The 20,450-nt window shown below is 43.7% G+C and overlaps 1 protein-coding gene across 1 annotated transcript; it reads left to right on the top strand.

Annotated features, from left to right (window-relative positions):
- Positions 1 to 3,076: 3,076 nt before the first annotated feature.
- Positions 3,077 to 14,070, top strand: ndnf (neuron-derived neurotrophic factor). Its single transcript, XM_041039525.1, has 4 exons — positions 3,077 to 3,451; positions 9,406 to 9,600; positions 10,045 to 10,169; positions 11,385 to 14,070. Exons 2-4 carry the CDS (start codon positions 9,407 to 9,409, stop codon positions 12,779 to 12,781), a joined length of 1,716 nt encoding a protein of 571 aa, XP_040895459.1. The 5' UTR covers positions 3,077 to 3,451; position 9,406; the 3' UTR covers positions 12,782 to 14,070.
- The last annotated feature ends 6,380 nt before the right edge of the window (positions 14,071 to 20,450 follow it).

Here is a 20,450-nt window from a genome sequence, read left to right as displayed (position 1 = left end):
TCCATCCCTCCCTCATTCTTTCCCTTGAACTGTAACCTCCTGTCTCTCCTCCCACTCCGTCTTGCTCTTCTCTACAGACATGATGCCTTCAGTGTCACTTAGAGCATATTTTGACCGGTTTATCTAATGGAAAAGATGGGGAGTGTATACCATCTTCAGCTGGGTCAGAGTTCACGCATTCTTCCTCCTCCCTGCCCCCATCAAGAAGGAACAAAAGGAGAAAAAATGATGGGGAGAAATGTTTACAGAGTGGATGTTTGCCTGCACGAGGCTCTTAGCACTGCTGAGTTAATGATGAACTCAGTTTTAGGCAGGTAGACACTAAAAGGCAGACCTCATCCTCTGATGTGGGGTGAGTGATGCAGATTACACCTTCCAGCCTCCGCTCAGCATCGAATGAACGCACTTTGGTCCAATAAGTTATACTTTCCATCCTCCCTGCACTAATGGATTACCTGAGCCACTGGAGAAGAGTAAGGAGATGAGTTAGATGAGGCCACAGTCAGCGACAGAGCTGTCCCGATCAGGATGGTAAACAAGGCTGGTGAAATGGGTGACTCGATATCCAAAAAGCAAACAAGTCGGCCACACAATCTCCACGTTTCACGCTGACAATAAACCATTAATCATTGCTGAAGTTCACTGGGTTAAGCTCGGCTAGATAAAGGCTCGGTCCAGCCAAATTACCAAAAACATCTTTCTCACTTAACACTAGAGCTGAGTGAGGAACATGTTGTCTTATCTGAGGGGGGTTACTACATTTTAGGTCGTATTTGTCCAGGTTTTGAGCTGCCTAGGTATCATTTCACAGAGGCTGATCAAATGCATGTGTCTGAAATGGCCACTTGTTTACCTGAATACAGATAATACAGTGACACACAGATTAAACAGCATGGACTCTTTCTTCAGCAGAAAGTGGTTCCAGTGAAAACATGCAGGTTAGGTTTTGTGTTAAAGTTTGGAATTTTATCAGTATTATCAGTTTTATTTATTTATTTTTAATTATTACTCCAAGTTGTCAAAAGAAAAAGTACATGATTTACTGAACATGTGACATTTGACAGGCAGGAAGTTAACTCCTCCAATCCTCCGGTGGAGCAGCTCGGTGACCAATACTGTAAACTTCCAGATGTAAACGTTCAGGATGTAACTGAGTGAATCAGGGCGTTGCTGGAGAGCAGAGTGTTGACGTTCTCAAACGCAGAAAATGTGCGTTTTGTGTGAATTTTTGTCAGCAAATCTATTAAAATGAGACTTTTTTTAATTCTCTGCAGTGGAGTTGAAATAGCACAGAGGGATTAGCATTACAGGAGCGTTTTCCACCCCTTTATTCCCCTCCTCCTCCCATCTGTACTAAACTGTCCCTGGTGTGGATACATTTTCAAGATTCTGGCATGTAGCTGGGTTATTTTGTGTGTGTGTGTGTGTGTATAGGGGTGTGTGTCTGAGTTATTGTGAGCTTACACGTCCCCTGAGTGGATTCGTTTTCACAGCTTGGTGGTGTGTCTAATAGAAGATTCAATTTGGCATCTAATCTTGAACCCAGGCATCAATAACCCCAACACACCTGTACATCAGTGCATCCCTGTCTCTGTTATACGGCCTAAAAAAAAAGCTTCTACAGCGTGTGTTATAAACTGATGTGAAGCCTAACTGATGCTGAAAAGAACATTTTTTGATGTAAGTGCACTTTCCAGACTCGTTGCCACTGCCTACATAACTCTGTTCAGTCATTTGACCCTGAGATGATCATGTTTTCTAAGAAAAACTTAGATGTGGAAATAAAAAAAAAAAATCTGTCTTTTTTCCTTTGAGTGAATAAAGCACCCTCTGTCCTCTGTGGCCTTGTCGTGGCAGACGCTAGATGACGCTGTTGTGCCAACACATTGTCCAGCTTCTCACTCTCAGCAGTCTGCTGTCCAAAGGATCTGCTACTTATACTGAATCAACAATCTCAGGCTCGTACATTTATAGATATTTTCACGTAAATTTTTGGGGGAAATGAAAAAGTTAAATCCAGATTTCTGTAAACATCAGGCTGTGTCGTGGATCCACCTGTTTGACAACGGTCTCATTTGAGAACAAGTTTTCATTTGGGTAGATGTTAATAAAATGACACACTGAAGATGAGCCGAATGAGAGATGAAGATGAGATGAAGATGTCACCTGCCCAGGTCCTGCTGGAGCCTGAATGCAACCTGCAGCCGCTCACGCGTGAAAATCTGCAGCTACATGAGACATGAAAGACGGTCCTCCTGGGGAGGAAACAGCAGGAAACAGCAGCATCCTCTAAATCTAGATTGCCCCCCGCCCCCATCCACCCCCGCCCCATTCAAGCCATAAATTTGGGGGCAATTCAGTTCCGAGACAGTCAATGGGTCTTATCTTGGATAAATATTTGCTTCCCTGGGCTTCAACCCAGCAACAGACAACAACACCAATGCCTCACAGGGAATTTCCACAGCTGATCATCAGATTTGCATCGGTGAAGTCTATTGTCACTTTTTCCTGTGCATTTCTTGCCATCACTAAAGTTGCTGTGCAGAGGATGTGTACTACGATCACGATTTACATGCCCAGCTATCAGAGGCCCATGATAAAACTTGCCTACGCAGTATAGCCCCGAGGGTTGCGTGACTCTGTCAGGGCGCTATCGCCCAAAGTAATAATTTCCAGGGAGCATCAGAGTAAGCAAGCAAATAAAAAAGTATGAGGGGGAACCCCGCTCTCTAGAAACCATCAGGCGTCAGATTTATGCTCCAGTGACATCTGACAGTCTGTTTTTCTGCGGCACTAAGCCCGGTTTACTCCAAATGTGATTTAAAGTCAAGTAAACTGAAGAAGTTATTTGACTTTCAACAATATTATACACAACGGAGAATTCCAGTGATGTGTGTTCCAGATCCAGTTCCTCTGTAGTTTATGCACAGAGTTTGAGGGCCAGTCAAACCTGGGAGTAACTCTGTCTGGTCCCTGTTTGGCTTTTTTTTTTTTTTTTTTGTGGTGCGCTGCTGCTGCTGAAGGAGTGGGCTGGTTCTGTGTCTTGGAGTCTTCCTACAGAGGGAAGACGAAGTTTCGCACCAGTTTTGCCTCCAATCCAGTGGAGGTTTCAATAGCAGCAGCGCGGCAGGGGAGGGACGCACTGCCAGCACTCAGGATACCCACTCACACACACTCTCTCACACACACTCCTGCCCACCAGAGACCAGTTAAATCCGCAAGAAAACTGCAAACACGCACCAGAGCAGTCGCCTAATCCGATTGATAGGCACCAACAATAGAAGTGAAAACTGGGGGAACTACTGGACACTGCAGAGGACAACTTGTGTTTTGATTTTTCTTTGAAATCGCTTTAGTTGTGAAGCACTTTGTGATCTTGGTGATATCAGAGCGGTTTTAGGAACAAGAAGCGCCATCCTTCAGATAACTTCGCCTTTTCATATCCCGAAAGGTAAGACTGTCTCCTGTTAAGATTGTCTTTTCTTTTTTCGTATGATCTTCCTTCTCGCATGTAGCGGTGCGTCTGATCCAGAGCTTCTGAAAATTAGTAGATCAGGAAAAACAAACATTCTTCCTCGCTTTCTTTAACTTTTTTGAAGCGTTTTCTTAAATTTTATTTTAATGCGCAGAGAAAAGCTCCATATAAACCCAGAGCCGGACTCCTCGGGTAAAGTAGTGCCTTTGAAACGTCTGCCAGAGAGAAAGAGAGAAAGAGAGAGGGGAAGAGGTTTTGCGGTTTACAACTCCGGGAAGTTAAAAGTTTCAAACACATTTCAATCAAGCCCGAACTCGCATGCTCTTTTAATTTTGGGTTATTTTGGTTTGGGCTGTAGCCTGTATCACAGCACATGGCACGGTGCTGACGAGGACCGTTAAACTGATGAACTTTAGAAAACCCTCTTGCTTTTGTGCCTCCCGAGGGTTCCCATGCTCCCGGGGGTGACACGGCGCCCATTAAAGCCGATTTATCAATACGCGCAGTATTTCTAACGGCCCGTGCGCTATGTGTGGCGTCCTCTCCGTGCACGCTCCTGGCTGCGCGGGTGTGGAAAACCCTGCACGGTTTTATGTTAAATGTTTTGGCTCACTGCGTCACCCACGGGCGCTTTTACGCACCTGTAAGCGTCCGGGCGGGTGGAAGTGCAGCGCTTAGCGAAGGATAATTTTTCACATAACTGACATTTGAATATATTTGACTCACCGCCGCCTCACTTGATTGAACTAAACCGATTCGAGGCAGATTAATGACAGTTTTGCCCGCTCTGGCAGTTGTTTTCCCTCATCCGGTCCATGTGAGAGCCGTGTTTTTCCTCTCAGTCGGCGTTTAATGAGAGACATACCCGGAGTGGGGATTTGAATAACTGTATTTAGTAGCAGGGTGAAGCCACACTGCCTCCCTTCTACTTTCTCAGGAGAATGAATCATGAACAAAAAAAGTCTTAAAATGGGAAGGTCTGCGTCGCATACCGTAACTAAACCGTGATTTGCATATGAAAACTCTCGGGCTGAAAGAATTCCGCCAGTGTTGCTGTAGCCGTTTGCGTCCAGAGAAGTGACAGGCTTCAGCGGTGGATATACAGTCTCCTCCGCGCTGCCTCTTTTTTTTTGTGGTCACTCACACACAGAGTCACTGGTGAAAGATTAAGGACGCACGTTTTTTTTTTAAATTTCCTTAGTTAAATTATTCATCATATCCACACCCCATGCGCCCCCCAGTCCCCCAGCACATTCATTTTTGCAAAGCCCCTCATTATGCTTCCTCTGATGGACACATGCAGACGCAGAGCCCGGTCACACTAGCTGCTAAACAGGCTTTCTGTGCTCCCATTCTCTGCTTTCCCCAAGCACAACACAACGCATCATGATTGACTCATTTCCTAGACGCAGACAGGGCATGTGCATGAGTGGCCTGGATGATGGGCGGTGGGTGAATGACTTTCCCATGGGGCATTTGCTGTTGTAATCTATAATCACCCTTGCAGCCACAATGCCAGCACATCAGCGACAGCAACCCCCACTTCCCCAACTCAATTCTATTTGAAACGCAGAAAGCGGCCCTGCGACCTGACCCTTCTCATAGAGACATTCCAGGATGCAGTGCTAAAAGCGAGCTCCAGAGATGGACTATAAAGAAGCAGGAGGGGAGTGTGAGAAGGAAAGGAAACTGGGCTCTCCTTTCCTTCGGGCCGTTGTGCCAGCTTTCGTGGTTCTGATGATGTGGAGGGTTCAGAAACTCAAACTGTGAGTGATGTTGTGGATGGCGAGGAGACGGGTCCTGAGTGATGATTTAGACTTATACACTGAGTGGAGTGGAGGAATGTGATGGTTTATACACACACACACACACACACACACACACACACACACACACACACACACACACACACACACACACACACACACACACACCAGATAAAAATCTCCACTCTTGGATCAGAGCCTTTACCACAGTCTCTACCAATTCATTAATGAGCTGTTTAGCTGTCCAAGAGCATCAGACCTGCTTTGGTTTGGTCTGCCTATAGAACAGGTCCAGGTCCTGTGCGGTTCCATCCTTGGCTCCCAGCTCTCCATACACTCCTCTCACTCCAATCCCCACATTGGCCCTGAAGTGACAGCAGTGATGGAGCTCGCTACTGAGGACCCACCATAAATCTGCCTTCAGACTTCCTTAAAGAAAACACACAGAGGCTTCAGGTCCTGCGAGCCCCTGCCAGGCGTCTTGTTGGGTGGAATCCGAAATGTCTCTTTATTTGTGTTGAAATTAAACTGTCTTTTATTCCCTCCCGTTCTGTTAATGAGCTCCATGTGGCAGCGGGCAGGAGGCTTATCCGTCTTGACAAGGAGCTGGAGGGAAGGAGAGGGGGACCGGTTAAACAAAGTGGGGGGAGAGAGGGGAGGCCGGGGGAAGTTTGGTGCACACATGCACGAGCATAAACGTGCACATGCTCGCATGACGGCGCCGGGGATACGTGCCTGATCAGGTGGATGAAAATTGTGGCTGAATCGTTGCAAGTAATTGATATTTTTTGCTTTAATCATCAGTGGATTGTGAATTATTTTCATTTTGCAGTTGATTGATGTCGCTGAAAAGATTGCGTCCATCTGGGATACGTAAAGACAATAGTGTGAACACTGTGTTTTTCCTTTGCACGATTTGCTCATAATGACCCCAAATTAGAGCAGGGTCAAAGCTCTTATTGGCAGAAATGTAAATGAAGGGATATGATCCTCAGATCAAATAAGTCACGAGAAGAGGCGGGAGTCTTTTTCTTGTTTGTTTGTTTTTTCTGTTTAAGATTGATACTGTAGATGTGTCAAAGACAGCTGTGGAAAATCATTTTCCTCCCATTGTTAACTGCTGCATTTTCCCTTTCATCCCATTACACAACTCTCCCAGATTCCACATCTTGCCAATTAGAATATACGGGATGTTTTCCAACCAAAATGCTTAGTTAATTCCACTAAAAGTGAAACAAAAAACTATAAATGTACAAATAAACAGACAAAAAGCAACAGCAAAACAAAGCTGACAAGATTGTGGGTGACCTTGCCTTAAAATTATCCCTTCTTCAAATTGCAATCATACATTCTTCCCTGTTCTAATTAAACATTCGACTTTATGTGTTCCAGATGCAGCTTTTTTTGATGTGTTATTTTGGTAAGGGAACCCTGTGGCATGAGAATGATGCAGGCCCGCATGTAAAAGCAGATCCAGTGCAGACTGTGTTACCATGTTGACTCTGCGCTGGTCCATGCAACCGCAGTGACCCAGCACAACTGCTCTAATATTCAGATGTCATCTCTCTGCAGTATATACTGTGAACACACACTGAGTGCTTCGGTGCATGTGGGAGAAGCAGAGAGTCATAGGGTTTAAATCAGTAGTGTCACATGTGAGGAGCACACTGAAAGCACACATCAAATGCGCTAATGACAGTGGTGATAAAACCCTTTCTGTATGAGTGATAGGCATTATGTGTAATGACATCAGCGTGGTGGACAGAGCCGTCCGGGGGACGGGGCCCTTGCTGTGTCTGTGTGGCGTTTTGGGATGCTGGAATGAAAGACAGCTCTGAACAGCTCTGTACATACCACCTCAGCGCTGTCTTGAGTATTAATAGACATGTCTTTGTTCCGACTGACACGCTTCTGAAGTGGAATGAGACAAGCTGAGGCGATAAGGATCTCCACTCGCTGTGTGAGTCAAACCTCAAAGTACCACTTAGGCGGCTTTTCTTTTGCTCTCTGAAGTCTAGCAGTACAACGGGAGGTTGGGCTCAGACAGCAGCAGAGACGGATACACTGACAGGAGCTGTCAAAGGCTTTTTTCCCTCCTGCTTGTGTTTTTAAAGGACCATAATGTAAAAATGAAGCCATGTTTGTAGTGTGGAGGTTTGTCCAGGCCTGAGTCTGGTTTCACTAATTCTGTTTACGAAGGCAGACGGTTGAGGAGAAAAAGTAATGAAGGACTGAAGTGAAGGCTATATGTGTCCAAGTGTGAAAGAAAAAAGGGATTATTTGTTGATGAAAAAACTGTGATCAAGGGAAAGAGACAGACAAGGGAGGGTGAGCAGAGAAAGGGAGCGGGGTCATTAAAAGGACACCATCTCGCTTGCAGTAAATGGCAGTAAAGTATCTGGCTAATCTGCCATCATTACACTGATTAAATCACCAGGGATTTGGCGTTCCCATCAGCTGCAATCAATGGGGCAAAATCAATAGACAGGGGATACGTGAGAGGCTCTCAGCCACGGTCAGCTGCACCTCGTCCCGAGCCACAGCTCCATCTGTGGACTGAACCACCAAACACTTTCATATTAGCGTCAATAAAAGTTAAACGACGTGGATTTGGGGATTTTTTGGTTAAGCGTTTTATGAAATAGTGTGGTTCCCTGGAGCTCCGGGCAATGTCTTTTCCTTCACACGTCTGTGTTTAAATCTAATCCCCCCCCCTCCTCACTAAGGCCTGGAGGACTCATTCGCTCTCACTTTACTTTTTGTCTCTCACTCATTGATTCACTCACAGATGTTGTGTGGGTTGCCTTCCAGGTTTAATGGTGAATCTTAATTAGGGCTAAAACCTAAAGGAAAACACATTTTAACATTAAATGAAATATGTAGGAAAAAAAAGCAGAATGCCTCTGAAAACACCGTAATGTCTGCTGCTGAAACAATGTGATGCCAAATATAACTCATTAAGAACAATTTGTGTTTTTAGTCAATGCCAGGAAATGAAAGGATAGATAGGAAAATCCATTCAGAACTTCCATGGCAAAAACAGACATTTTGGACACGTAACAGATATTCACCATTAATATTTACTGTTAATGTGCATTTATAGTTAAAGATAGACATTTTGAGAAATACTTGTTTTCTTGCCGAGAGTTACATGAGAGACTGATATCACTCTTGTGACTGTGCGCTAAATATGAAGCTATAACCAGCAGTGAATTAGCTTAGCTTAGCATGGCACAGAGACTGTAATCAGGGGGAAACAGCTTCCTCGTTTCTGTCCAAAGGAGAAAAAAATCCATCTAACAGCACCTGTAAAGTCTGTCCTTTTATCAAAGATATGTTTGGTTTTCCTGTAACGGAATAGCTTGACATTTTGGGAGGTGTGTTTACTGGATTTCTTTGCAGAGAGTGAAAGTCCATAACACTATCATGTCTGTAGCCTATGCTAAATCGTAAGCTACAGCCAACATTAGCTTAGCTTAACATAGTATAAAGCTTTGCCAACCAGATCCTCTGAAGTCTTTAATCAAAGAGTTATGTTTGATTTTAAAAGAAATAGTTTGACATTTTTGGAAAGACACTTATTGATACCATACTCATATCTTTAGCCTATAATAAATACACCAGCTAGACTCAAGAGTCGATTAGCATAAAGACTTGAAGCAGGTGGAAAAGGCCAGATTGTCCAAAGGTAAAAAAAAACAAAAGAAGAAGAAGAAGAAGAAGAAGAAGTTGTGGTGTTGGGGATGTGATTTTTGACCTGAAGCAACAATAACCACAAACTGTAAAAACTGCAACTTGTCATTTTTACACTGTTCCTTTTGTACAAATTAGACATACATGATATTAATTTGTGAGCTCTGTGTGCTGGTAGACAGACTTTGTCAACTTTGGACAGATCCATGCTAACTGTCTCCCCCTGTTTCCAGCCTGTTGCTTCATATTTAGTGTGGTACTGATCTTCTCATCTAACTCTTGGCAAGAGCAAATAAGCAAATTTCCTAAAATGTGGAACTATTCCTATAAAATTAAACACTATTCTATGATCAAAGAAAATACTATCTCAGTAACAGGACCTGAAATCCTATGACAAATATAATTAAAAAACAAACTGACAGCTAGTACGGCGTCTGCTTGTGACTGAAGTCATTTCTCTTTATCTTTCAGAATGAGGCAGTGTAAAGGTTGGAATACGGTGCTACTGGTGCTTTTGGGACTGGGAGCTGTGGCCCAGAAGCTGCCCACGAGAGACGAAGGGCTCTTCCAGATGCAGATCAGAGACAAGACGCTGTTCCACGACTCCTCCGTCATCCCAGATGGAGCTGAGATCAGTGGCTACCTTTTCAGAGACACAGCTAAGAGGTAAGAGCTCTTCAAACCAACAATGAATAAATGAATTCACTAATGCTGGTCATTAAAAATTGTTTACATGTTGTTATGAGTGCAAAAAGGAGTCAGTTCCACCTTCTACTGCCGACTGACCCATAACAATCACTGAGGAAAACATTAAACTTGTTGATGGCCACTTACTGTAAGCAGATAGGAAACATCAGATGTTGTACTGTAACATGATCTATTATGTTGATGCCAAAACTAAATAATAGATGAGAAAGTTGTGTTTGTGTAATTGAGTGTCTGTCAGCTCAGAGAGAGAGAGAGACCAAGGTCGGTGGGACGATAATATCATGGCGTGCTATAGTCTCAAACAGTCTGCTCATGCATTTACCCCACACATTATTTACTATAACGTCAAACTATGACGAACCATGAATGCCGGTGCTCATATCAAGCCTTTCATTTTCACAGGTACTACTTTGTGGTGGAAGAAGACAACACACCCTTGTCTGTGACCGTGACACCTTGCGATGCTCCTCTGGAGTGGAAACTCACACTGCAGGAGCTGCCAGAAGAGGCCAGCGGAGAGGGATCAGGTATAATTGACATCAGGCAGCAGTGGAAGAGGTTAATGACACGTTATGTGGAAATATCACTATCCCCCACACACAATTAACTGGCACAGTGATGTTAGGCTTTGTGTTTTGGTGGGTTTTAATTAAGTCACAGTCGTAGTGTCTAGTCTGACCACTTATGATGTCTGACTCGGCCCAAGCTGACGTCTATAATTTTAGAGAAGGGCTCCACTCTAGTCAGCCTACTGAATCAAAGCTATTACATCCCTTTACTTAAGCTGTCTTGGTCTTCTTTAGGTAAATCCTGCTGCACTCTGTCTGTCTGTCTGTCTGTCTTCCTTCCTCTTTTCCTTCCCTTCTCTCTGCCTTTTTTTTCCCCCCATTTCTGCCTCACATTAAAACTTTCTCCATCTGGAGGGTGTCTTTTCAGCACAGGAGATCTTGCCAGATGACCAAAGTGGTGGTTTTGAGCGTATGTGTGATGTGAGCATACATTTGAATGTCAATACATTAGCACCTGCGTGTGTGTCTGTGCTCTTGTCAAATCAAATATTACAAAATGATTTATTGGGTAGCTATGCTGTTGAAGACACGCACCTTCCCTCAAGAGAAAAGAATTCATCCTGGAAGAACAGTAACAGCCAAACACACAGGATGCCACTGGTAGAAGTGTGACTTCACAAAACGTGCTGCAGCAGTAATTCAGCCAGTGAACTTCTTAATGTCCCTGCAGCTCTTTTTGCTAAATGTCTCTGGTGGGAGTAGATCTTTGAGCATCGATTTTTAGTGCATAACTGTGCACACTCTCTGGCTGACAAAAATAATATTATGGTTTTTTGCTCAAGCCGGAGTAAGAGCTCAGACTGTCTCTCTCATGTAGAAACTACAAGGCGCCTCTTTCTAACACAGCTTCTCCGGAAAGGCCGAGTGAATGCTGGCCTGTGATCTTTGGGGTTGTTTGGAGTGAAAACATGGCTGCCATGTGAGGGGCTAATCGTCCGTGAGGCTTGCAGAGCTTCATCATGACCTCGCAGCATCAACACATGAAAGATTTTCAGTATGGGTGGAAATTACTTTTCATCAAAGCCAAAAAATGAAAAAGAAGAAAAATACTTTAAAGGTCATGACTAAACACCTCTGTCAAAAGGTTCAAAATTTGCAGTATAAATGTTGGTCCATTTGGATACAGTGTCAAGCAAAGAGCTCATGTAGTGTGTATTTGTTTTTGTTTTCCAGGAGAGCCTGAACCTCTGGACCAGCAGAAACAGCAGGTGACCGCAGACGAAGGGACGGAGCTCTTCACCTACAAGGGTAATGATGTGGAGTCCTATGTGGCCACCAGCACGCCCTCTGGCCTCTACCAACTGGAGCTGCTGTCTACAGAGAAAGACAGCAACTTTAAGGTGTACGCCACCACAACTCCAGAGTCTGACCAGCCATACCCGGAGCTGCCTTACGACCCTCGTGTGGATGTGACTGCCCTAGGCCGTACCACTGTCACCCTGGCTTGGAAGCCTACACCTACAGGCTCTCTGATGGGCCAGCCAGTCCAGTATTGTGTAGTAATCAACAAAGAGCACAATTTCAAGAGCATGTGCGCTGCTGAAGCTAAGATGAGCACTGATGATGCCTTCATGCTGGCTCCAAAGCCCGGCAGAGACTTCAGCCCGTTTGACTTTATGCACTTTGGCTTTGTTCCTCCTGACAGTGGTTTTGGCAAAGATCGAGGGCTCACAAGTAACAAGATCTCACGTGCGTACACAGCCAAGCCCAAAACATCAGACATTCAGAAGGTGTGTATTGGCAATAAAAATATTTTCACCGTGTCAGATCTGAAGCCAGACACACAATACTACTTTGATGTGTTTGCTGTCAATTCTGCCACCAACACCAGCACAGCATACGTGGGAACTTTCGCCCGCACTAAAGAGGAAGCTCGTCAGAAGACAGTGGAACTGAAAGACGGCAAAGTATCGGATGTTTTCATCAAGAGAAAAGGCAGCAAGTTTCTGCGTTTTGCCCCCGTCTCTTCCCATCAGAGGGTCACTCTGTTTGTCCACACATGCCTGGACGCCGTGCAGGTGCAGGTGAGGCGCGATGGTAAGCTGCTGCTCTCCCAGAACGTGGAGGGGGTACGGCAGTTCCAGCTGCGGGGAAAGCCAAAAGCCAAGTACCTGATCCGCTTGCGGGGTAGCAGGAAAGGAGCCTCCACTTTGAAGGTACTAGCCACCACACGACCCAGCAGCAAGCAGCCCTTCCCTTCACTTCCGGAGGATACTCGCATCAAAGCCTTTGACAAGCTGCGCACCTGCTCCTCCGTCACCGTGGCCTGGCTGGGCACACAGGACCGCAACAAATACTGCATTTACCGCAAGGAGGTGGCTGATAATTACGGCGAGGAGCAGAGGCGCCGGGAACAAAACCAGTGTGCCGGGCCAGAGACCCGCAGGAAGTCAGAAAAGGTCCTGTGCAAGTACTTCCACAGCCCGAACCTGCAGAAAGCTGTGACTACAGAGACCATCACAGGTCTGGAGCAAGGCAAGACCTACCTGCTGGACGTTTACGTGGTGGGACACAGTGGTCACTCAGTGAAATACCAGAGCAAACTGGTGAAAACAAGGAAGTACTGCTAAATGACTCTGCAAAGAATAAATCTATTATAAATATATATATTAAATAAGTTTATTTAACTCTAAGTGATATTCTACTAAGGAGTGTATACAGACTGACTACTCACACAGCTGATGGGCCTGTGGCAGTGACTGAACTGTTTGTAGAGAGAGAGATATCCACCTGTATATTTATGTTTACATTTCATTGTGGCACGTCTGGGTGGCCCATGGTGTGAGCTGCTTTGTTACCAGGCTTGTCGTCTTGACATCATGTTGCCACTGGGGAGGCAGAACTTCAAAGAGGATCATCTTTCATGTTCTATGTTGCTTTGTCGCTGCATGACATTTGCTTTTGTCTGTCATATTTGTCTGTTCCTTCGGTTTCACATCACGTTGATCGGAGGAGATACAGTCGCTGCCTGTATTGTATAAATCTCTCACTGCATATTCACATACATGTTTTAGGAAGAATTTAAATTATTTTATACTTTTCGTCTCTCTTTTCAATTGTCTGTTTTTATTGATGACAATAATAACTGTTACGAGGAAATTCCAGTTTTATGAGGAGGTTGTTGTAGTTCAGACATTCCCTTATGTATCTCAGCCAGTGTTTGCTCTAGAGCCCATCTTGTAAATGTGTTCTGTGCTGGAGATCTGTGTAATTATCACTGTATCGCTGTGTGTGTGTGTGTGTGTCACATGTACAGAGTTGTCCTGCCAATATTCATGTACATAAACACTAAATATAGAACAAGTAATCCCTGTGTCACCCTGGGTGTCATGTTCTTTTGCCAAGCAGTTAACATCACAATCATGGCTCCGAGATGAAAGAGCGCTCTGCGTATTGTGTTCATACTCTCAGACACCTATATCAGGGCTGTGTATAAGCAGGACTCGATACTTGGAGTTATTTTAAATGATAACTTGATCCTAAAAATGATTTGTGACAAGAAAAGTTCATAAGAGGATGAATTATTCGCTGGAAATAACTTTTAAGACCCTCATCACACACGTGGAAAATGTTACTTCCTGGCACCATCGTTTGCAGTCAAATCTCCACATCTTAGCATGTTCTGAGAGCATTTATTTGCCACTGCTAGACAACAATTCATATTTTTATTGGGAGGTTTTATTTTTTTACATGGTCTACTTTTCTTGTGCTCTTGCACAAGAAACTTCTAATACATACGTTTTAGCTCTTTACAGCTCTGAGACTATACTCCATCTGTTTCACATGGTCCCCCTGTAATCTTTGTTTTTGTATTAAAACAGTCACGAGAAGTTATCTGATGTTGCTGCCCTGTACACTGATCCCCTCAATGATCAAATACAAATGTTGCTACACAGGATGTCATTGATTTGTAAATTTGCATTTCATACATGAAATGATGCACGATCTCAGTATCAAAATGGACGGAGTAACACGTCTGATAAAAGTCAGATGTCTCCTTTAAGATTCAAAGCCTTTAATATTGGAAGAACTCTTTCTGCGATTTGCTGTTATGGTTTGTGTCAAATATAACATTATTTTGTTGTGTTTAGCTTTTTATGACATTTAAAGTCACACTATGTAACTTTAGAGAGAAAGAACAACATCATTGACCTTCTACAGATTAAAAGTTGAATTTCTAAGTATTAAAACTCACCCTTCTTCATGTCGGTACACACGAGGGTTTTACTGATACGGCCTTACTTGGTCTGGTCGTGACCAGTAGCCTATGGTAGCCAATTTTAAATAATGTTAACAAACTTTATGTTAGCAATCTTTAGATAGATATTGTTGTGTAACTGTAACTTCTGACGACTAATTGTGCTACTGCTACACAATGCCCTAGCATTTCACGGACAAACATCTCAATAAACACATTATATTGTTGTTTATTTTACTTTTGTGATGAAACCACTGGAATTAGTATTTCAAGAATTTAGAACTTAGGAGTAATAAAGTCAGTAAAATTCAGTAGCTACAGCAATATCAGTGCAGCGTTCACTAGCATTAGCTAACATTATCCAAGACCAAGTAAGACTGTAGCAAAACCCAGATTGTATTGATGTGATCAGGGGTGCTTTTTATTTCTTGATTTCATATGTAAGAGGAATACTTAGTTTGTTCCTGAAATTGACTGGAATAATCTACTAATCAAAATAGCACACTGACTGCACAAGTTTTGGAAAACTTTTGAAATGACACCATTCCAAATTAAAAAAACAGGTGATACTGAACAGGCCGCAATCTCTGCAGCAATCGTTCTGTTCATCTACCCTGTTGTTTTAAGCGCATACACTTCAAGAAAGCAAGCACCAAATTTGGGAGAATTGGGTGACTTGCAACACTATTTAACCATTAGACACAGTTAACCACGAATAAGCAAAGAGAAAAGCCAGACACACATCAGTGCACACATCCACACGTTCCAATTAAGAGTAGTCTCAGGTGAATGGAAATGCTTTCTCTGTTGTGGCCAAGAAAAGCAGCTGTTGCTCGTGAATTGCCATGTTTCCATCCCGACCTTGATTCTGGGTAGCTGTGCTCCGATTCATCGCCACAACTCACAGTCATTCAAGTGCTCCTGGTCAGAGGAAATGGCGGAAGGCTCCACCTGGCTTCCATTAACCTGCTGTTGCCCTGAAATAATGTGGATGTGCTTCCAGAGAGTTGTGGGAGTGTCATGGATATCCCTGTAAACCGGCTCCAATAAAGCTGGTCAGTTCTGCCTAAGATGTTATCCTGCATGTGTGAATAAGATCTGCCATGAAGCCCTTCTTTAAAGAGTCCCCTGCTCTCCGGTCAGCTCAAGAGGTCTAGGGTGGAAAAAATGTACAGACACTTCTATTTTGCCAGCATGCTTCAGGAGATCTCCTCACAAACACTTACGCAAACATACATATACAGAGAAACCTCTATCCGAGAGCTAACCATCTGCAGGGCTGTCCATGTTTATCTTTTGCTTGGTAATGAGTGCAAGGCTTTGATGTATGAGGTTTGTATATATGTGTGTACACGGAGCAGTGTAAGGACTGGAGACAGACATGTAATGCTCGGGTAAGTGGTGGAGTAATCACAGCGGCTCACGGAAGACCTGGTTCTGGTTCCTGGTTCGGTCAGTTTGATTTGCCACTACATTAGATTCAGGCTGACGTGAGCCATCATTTCCGACCAGCCTAAGCAAATGGAACAAATGTATGCTGTTTGTGACACCTAAATTAAACTGAGGTTGTAAATGCTTACAGCATCAGGAATTAAAGTTGACTTTTATATAGGCTACATTATTTATTCTCTCTTGTGGAGAGTTAGATGAGAAGACTGATACTACTCTCATGTCTATTGTCATGTCTATTCTTTTAATACAGATCTAAAGAAAGGAAGGTGGTTAGCGTAGCTTAGCATAGTGACTTGAAATAGAGTGAATCAGTTAGCATTGATCTGTCCAAAGGTTAAAAAAAAAATCCTTCAAGCACCTCTAAACTCGACTAATTAAAACACTATATATCCTTTGTTTAATTTATACAGAAAATACACAAGACGTTGTGGCTTTTTGGGGAGTTATGTGCCACACCTTTTCCTGGTTAGTCGCTGTAACTTCAGTAATGCTGTTTTGTGCAGCTTAAGCAAACCAGATATGACATTTTAGTTAGTGGGGTTTAGAGGAGCTGGAATGTGGAATTTTGTGGAAAACCTTTGGAGAAGGTCTTGTTACTTTCTCCCATTTCCAGTCTTTGTCCTAAGCTAAGCTAACTGGCTCAGTCAAATAAATCTTTTGGTAATATCACACCGTTCCTTTGAAAATGGATTCTCCTCAGTTTCACTAATTTTTTTTACGTTATTAAAAATAAAAACACAGTTTGAACAAGCCATCCAGAACTGCCCTTTAAAATGATTCGGCATTGAGAAACAGTGCTGATATTCAGTGTCTAATTCTTTCCATTTGGGAATCAGACTTACATGCCAGTTGAGTTCTGTGCTTGGACCAGGGACACTGCCAGCTGATCGTAGTAGTGGCTTATAAATGATGCCATTATTAAAGGAATCGTTAACCATTTAGGGAAATATGCTGACTCACTATCTTGCCAAGAGGAAGCTTGTGATGAGAAGCCTCTCATGACTGCTCTGTATGTTAGGAGTCTGTTAGCCTGGTTTATCTTAAAGACTTTGTCCAAACATAAAGAAATTTGCCGACCAGCTTCCTGAAGCTCAGTAATTAACATATTACATCTTGCTTGTTTCATCTCGTCTTTTTATACTTCAGTTTTTTTGTTAACTAGTGAACTTTAGAGGTGTTGGCAGGCACATGTTTATTTAACATATGGACAGAGCCAGGCTTCCAGTCTTTATGCTAAGCTAAGCTAATCCATCTCCTGGCTGTAGCTTCATATTTAATGTACGGGTATGAGAGTAATATCAGACTTCTCATGTAACTCGGAAAGCAAGAAAGCGAAAAATTCCCCCCAAAAGTCAAACGATTCCTAGAAGTTAATGACCTTCACACAGCCAGTTTCTCTAAAGTAGATGTGGAGCATTGAAAAAATAGCTTTTGGTGAAAGCGAACTGTGGTAATTTCTTGCAGAAGTAGGACTCCCACCACCACCCTCGCTTCACAAAGGGCTTTAGGAGTTGGCATTTGTGAGCATGCTTTGTGCATGTGTGTGTGAATGCACTTGCTGCTCAACTTAGAGCTGAGTGACACTTTTGGACAGAGATTGTGAAAAGGGAGCAGAGGCTCGAACAGAATCCAAACAGAGATGGACAGCAAACAGACGGACACACTGGGAGGGCTTTGAGTGTAACTCCCGTGGCAGAGAAAAGCAGTGAAACACTGTTGTGCGCAAAAAGCTCAGTGCAGCGAATTAAGGACTCCTGCCATCCAAGGGGTCGGTACGATACTTGAGGGTGGCTAAATGAAATGACTCGGCCTTACACTGGTGGCACTGTCTGAGAAATTTCCAAAGTAAACAATGTGAAATGAAATTATGATGCTTTGAAACCTCACACACGTACAAAGCGAGGGAGCCCCGGCAGGGAAGTGCAGAGGAGTAGACCATGATGAAAATGATTCCACTTCAGCGGCTCCAGGGATAGATCATTGTTGAGGCTCGGGTCCAAACCAGCTCTACATAGCTCTGATTTAGCAGAGGGCCAGGCAGAAATCGGAGGCTTCCTTCCAAACCCATCCTGACCAAGAGCCCGTTCCCAGGAAGGGTGGAGAGGGACCAGTGGCCCTCGGGCATTGCCCGTCTCAGCCAATCTCCATTAGGATAACTCAGGCAGCGAAAAAAACAATGACTGGCTCCTGAACATGGCTTTCATTTAATCCTGTGGTTTAACTCTAAGGTCAGTTTTATTATCTTACACAGACACAAACAATCTTGTACATATCATTCGCATTTGAGGATCCCTGGATGGAGATCCTGTTATAATGCTGATACTCCTGCACTTGAATGTGATTCCGTGTGTGAGTGTGTGTCTGGGTGTGGGCGCTGATGTGTGTATGTATTAGCTGTGTGCACACATAAAGCTCTGTGTTTGTGTATTTGTGTACTGGCTGCCATCACTCCCTCTCACCCGAGCTGCATAGGGGTGGTCCCCCTGCTCTCTTGTGTTCATGAAATCACTTCTAAGTGCCTGTAATTTCTCATGCTTCATCAGTACTGTAATTTCAAAAGGCTCCCTCTGAAGACCCTCCTTTAGTGGCGACCCGGGGTTGTCAAATGAAAACATCATTTATCCAGTGACCTCGGAGCTTCAGGAAATGGTTTGCCGGCTATTCAGCGACAGCCTTGAAATAGGGAGCTGTGGTGAGGGACTGCGGGGGTTTGTGAAACATGAAACAAAAGGTGGTCTGGCCCCTCAATCTACAGTATCAGGTTTGAGAGATTTCAGAAAAATGCACACATCCATTTGGAAAATCTTGTATGGAACCATTTGTATGTTTGCCAAACTGAGGTTTTCCTCCAGTGAAAATATTTACTTAGAAAAAAAGAAACTCTGAAAGTATTTATTTCAATGCAATCCGTTCCTTCACCATGTCCTAAATGTGGTTTCTGTAGTTTTTGGCCCTCGGAGAGTCAACTGGCAGTCCAGCCACTGAGTGGCTCCGTTCCATGACTGGGTACTTTCAGGTTCAAAGTCGTGGTCCTGTGGGGATGATGATCTAAATGTCTTTGTTTAGTTAAAAAAAACTTTATCATTGTAGATTTTTAAGTTCTCAATGCATCATTGTCATTGCTAATGCTGGTTTGTGCATGTGGAGGCTTTGTCATTACATTATAAGGTGAGTCATGGATAGCGTCTGTCACTCATACATGTCTGTATTAGTCAGAGATGGTGAAAGATGAATGACCAGACTTTAGAATAAAAGAGTAGGAGATGCTGTCCATGGCTGTTTGTGGGTATTATGTCTGGAAGAGACTAAAAGATTTTTAGCCATGCTGACTGCGTGGTTCTTTGGGTGGCATAGTGTTGGCCTGTCGGTTGTTCCACTACTTTATTCCACACATGGCGATCCAAGCAACCACTGGATTGGATTGTCATGAAGTTTTGTGCAGACATTCGTGGTCCTAAGAGGCTGAATCCCCAGATGATCCCCTGACTTTTTTTCTTGTGCCACCATGAGGGTAACTATCTGTGGTTTTTGGGTGAAACATCTCTACTGCTATGGAATGAGTTCCCATGAACCTATGTACACACATTCATGTTCCCCTCAGGATGAACTGTGATCACTTTGGTGATCCCTTAAATGTTTGTGCAGTGCCACCATCAGGTCAAAATGTCAGTTTGACCAGTATTTTGGCCTGTGACCAAATTCCTGCAAAATTAACAACTTACCCATCAGTAATTTGTGTTAATGCTAATTAGCAAGCATTAGCATGCTAACACAAACGTGTTCTCAACATTATACCTGCTTTGCATCAGCATGATAGCATTGTTATTGTGATCATCTTGCCATGCTGACATTAGCATTCAGTTCAAAGGACCACTGTGCCTTCAGGAAGTACAACCTCACAAAGCTACAACTTGATTTGCAGAATCACATTCAGATTGTCCCGGACCAAACACGTGACGTCCCAGTTTCCTACAATCTGAGACTCAAACCTGAATGAAGAGTCCTAAACCTCCACAAATCTGTGCACGCCAGCACAGACTCTCCATGATCTTAAAATGGCCAAATGTGGATTATCGTCTTGCCTGGTATTGGGTTCCCTGGTTTAGGAGATGAGTCCTGTGTGAGTTTCTGTGTGTCTCTTGTGCAGGTGTTGGAGATCAGAGCTGGTCTGGATAACCCAGGGATCTTAGTGAAAGCTGAGTGAAAGTTAATGGGTTGGAGGGTCCTCAGAGGGCACAGAGGAAAAAAGGGGTCATGACATTTAATCGTCTTGTCCCGACAGGCCAAGGCTCTGACAGAGAGGTCAGGGAAGACAGAAATGGACCAAGGAGGACATGGGTGGGGTGGACACACACAAAGGCCCTCTCAGTGCAGTGATCAGGCTTGTCACCCAGTAAGTCTCCCTGTAACCCTCTCTCATGGCTTAACTCAAATACACATGGAATATGACTCCAGGCCACTGAGGACATTATCTTGAATACAACAGTGATCTGAGGAATCTGGGGGGTGGGACATATCCCAGTGAAGGACATATCTACTCCAGTTTTAAAAACAGCAGTTGGAAAAGTCTGAGAGAAACACTCGAGCAC

Source organism: Toxotes jaculatrix, chromosome 6 (assembly GCF_017976425.1).
Source record: "Toxotes jaculatrix isolate fToxJac2 chromosome 6, fToxJac2.pri, whole genome shotgun sequence".
Lineage (NCBI taxonomy): Eukaryota > Metazoa > Chordata > Actinopteri > Toxotidae > Toxotes > Toxotes jaculatrix.
The sequence above is the reverse complement of the archived record's forward strand: the minus strand, read 5'-3'. Positions and strand labels throughout refer to the sequence as shown.

Coding starts and splice junctions, on each gene's coding strand:
- ndnf (XM_041039525.1), top strand. CDS start 9,407: ATGAGGCAGTGTAAAGGTTGGAATACGGTGCTACTGGTGCTTTTGGGA. Junction 9,601..10,044: donor TTCAGAGACACAGCTAAGAG/GTAAGAGCTCTT, acceptor TCATTTTCACAG/GTACTACTTTGTGGTGGAAG. Junction 10,170..11,384: donor GGCCAGCGGAGAGGGATCAG/GTATAATTGACA, acceptor TTTGTTTTCCAG/GAGAGCCTGAACCTCTGGAC.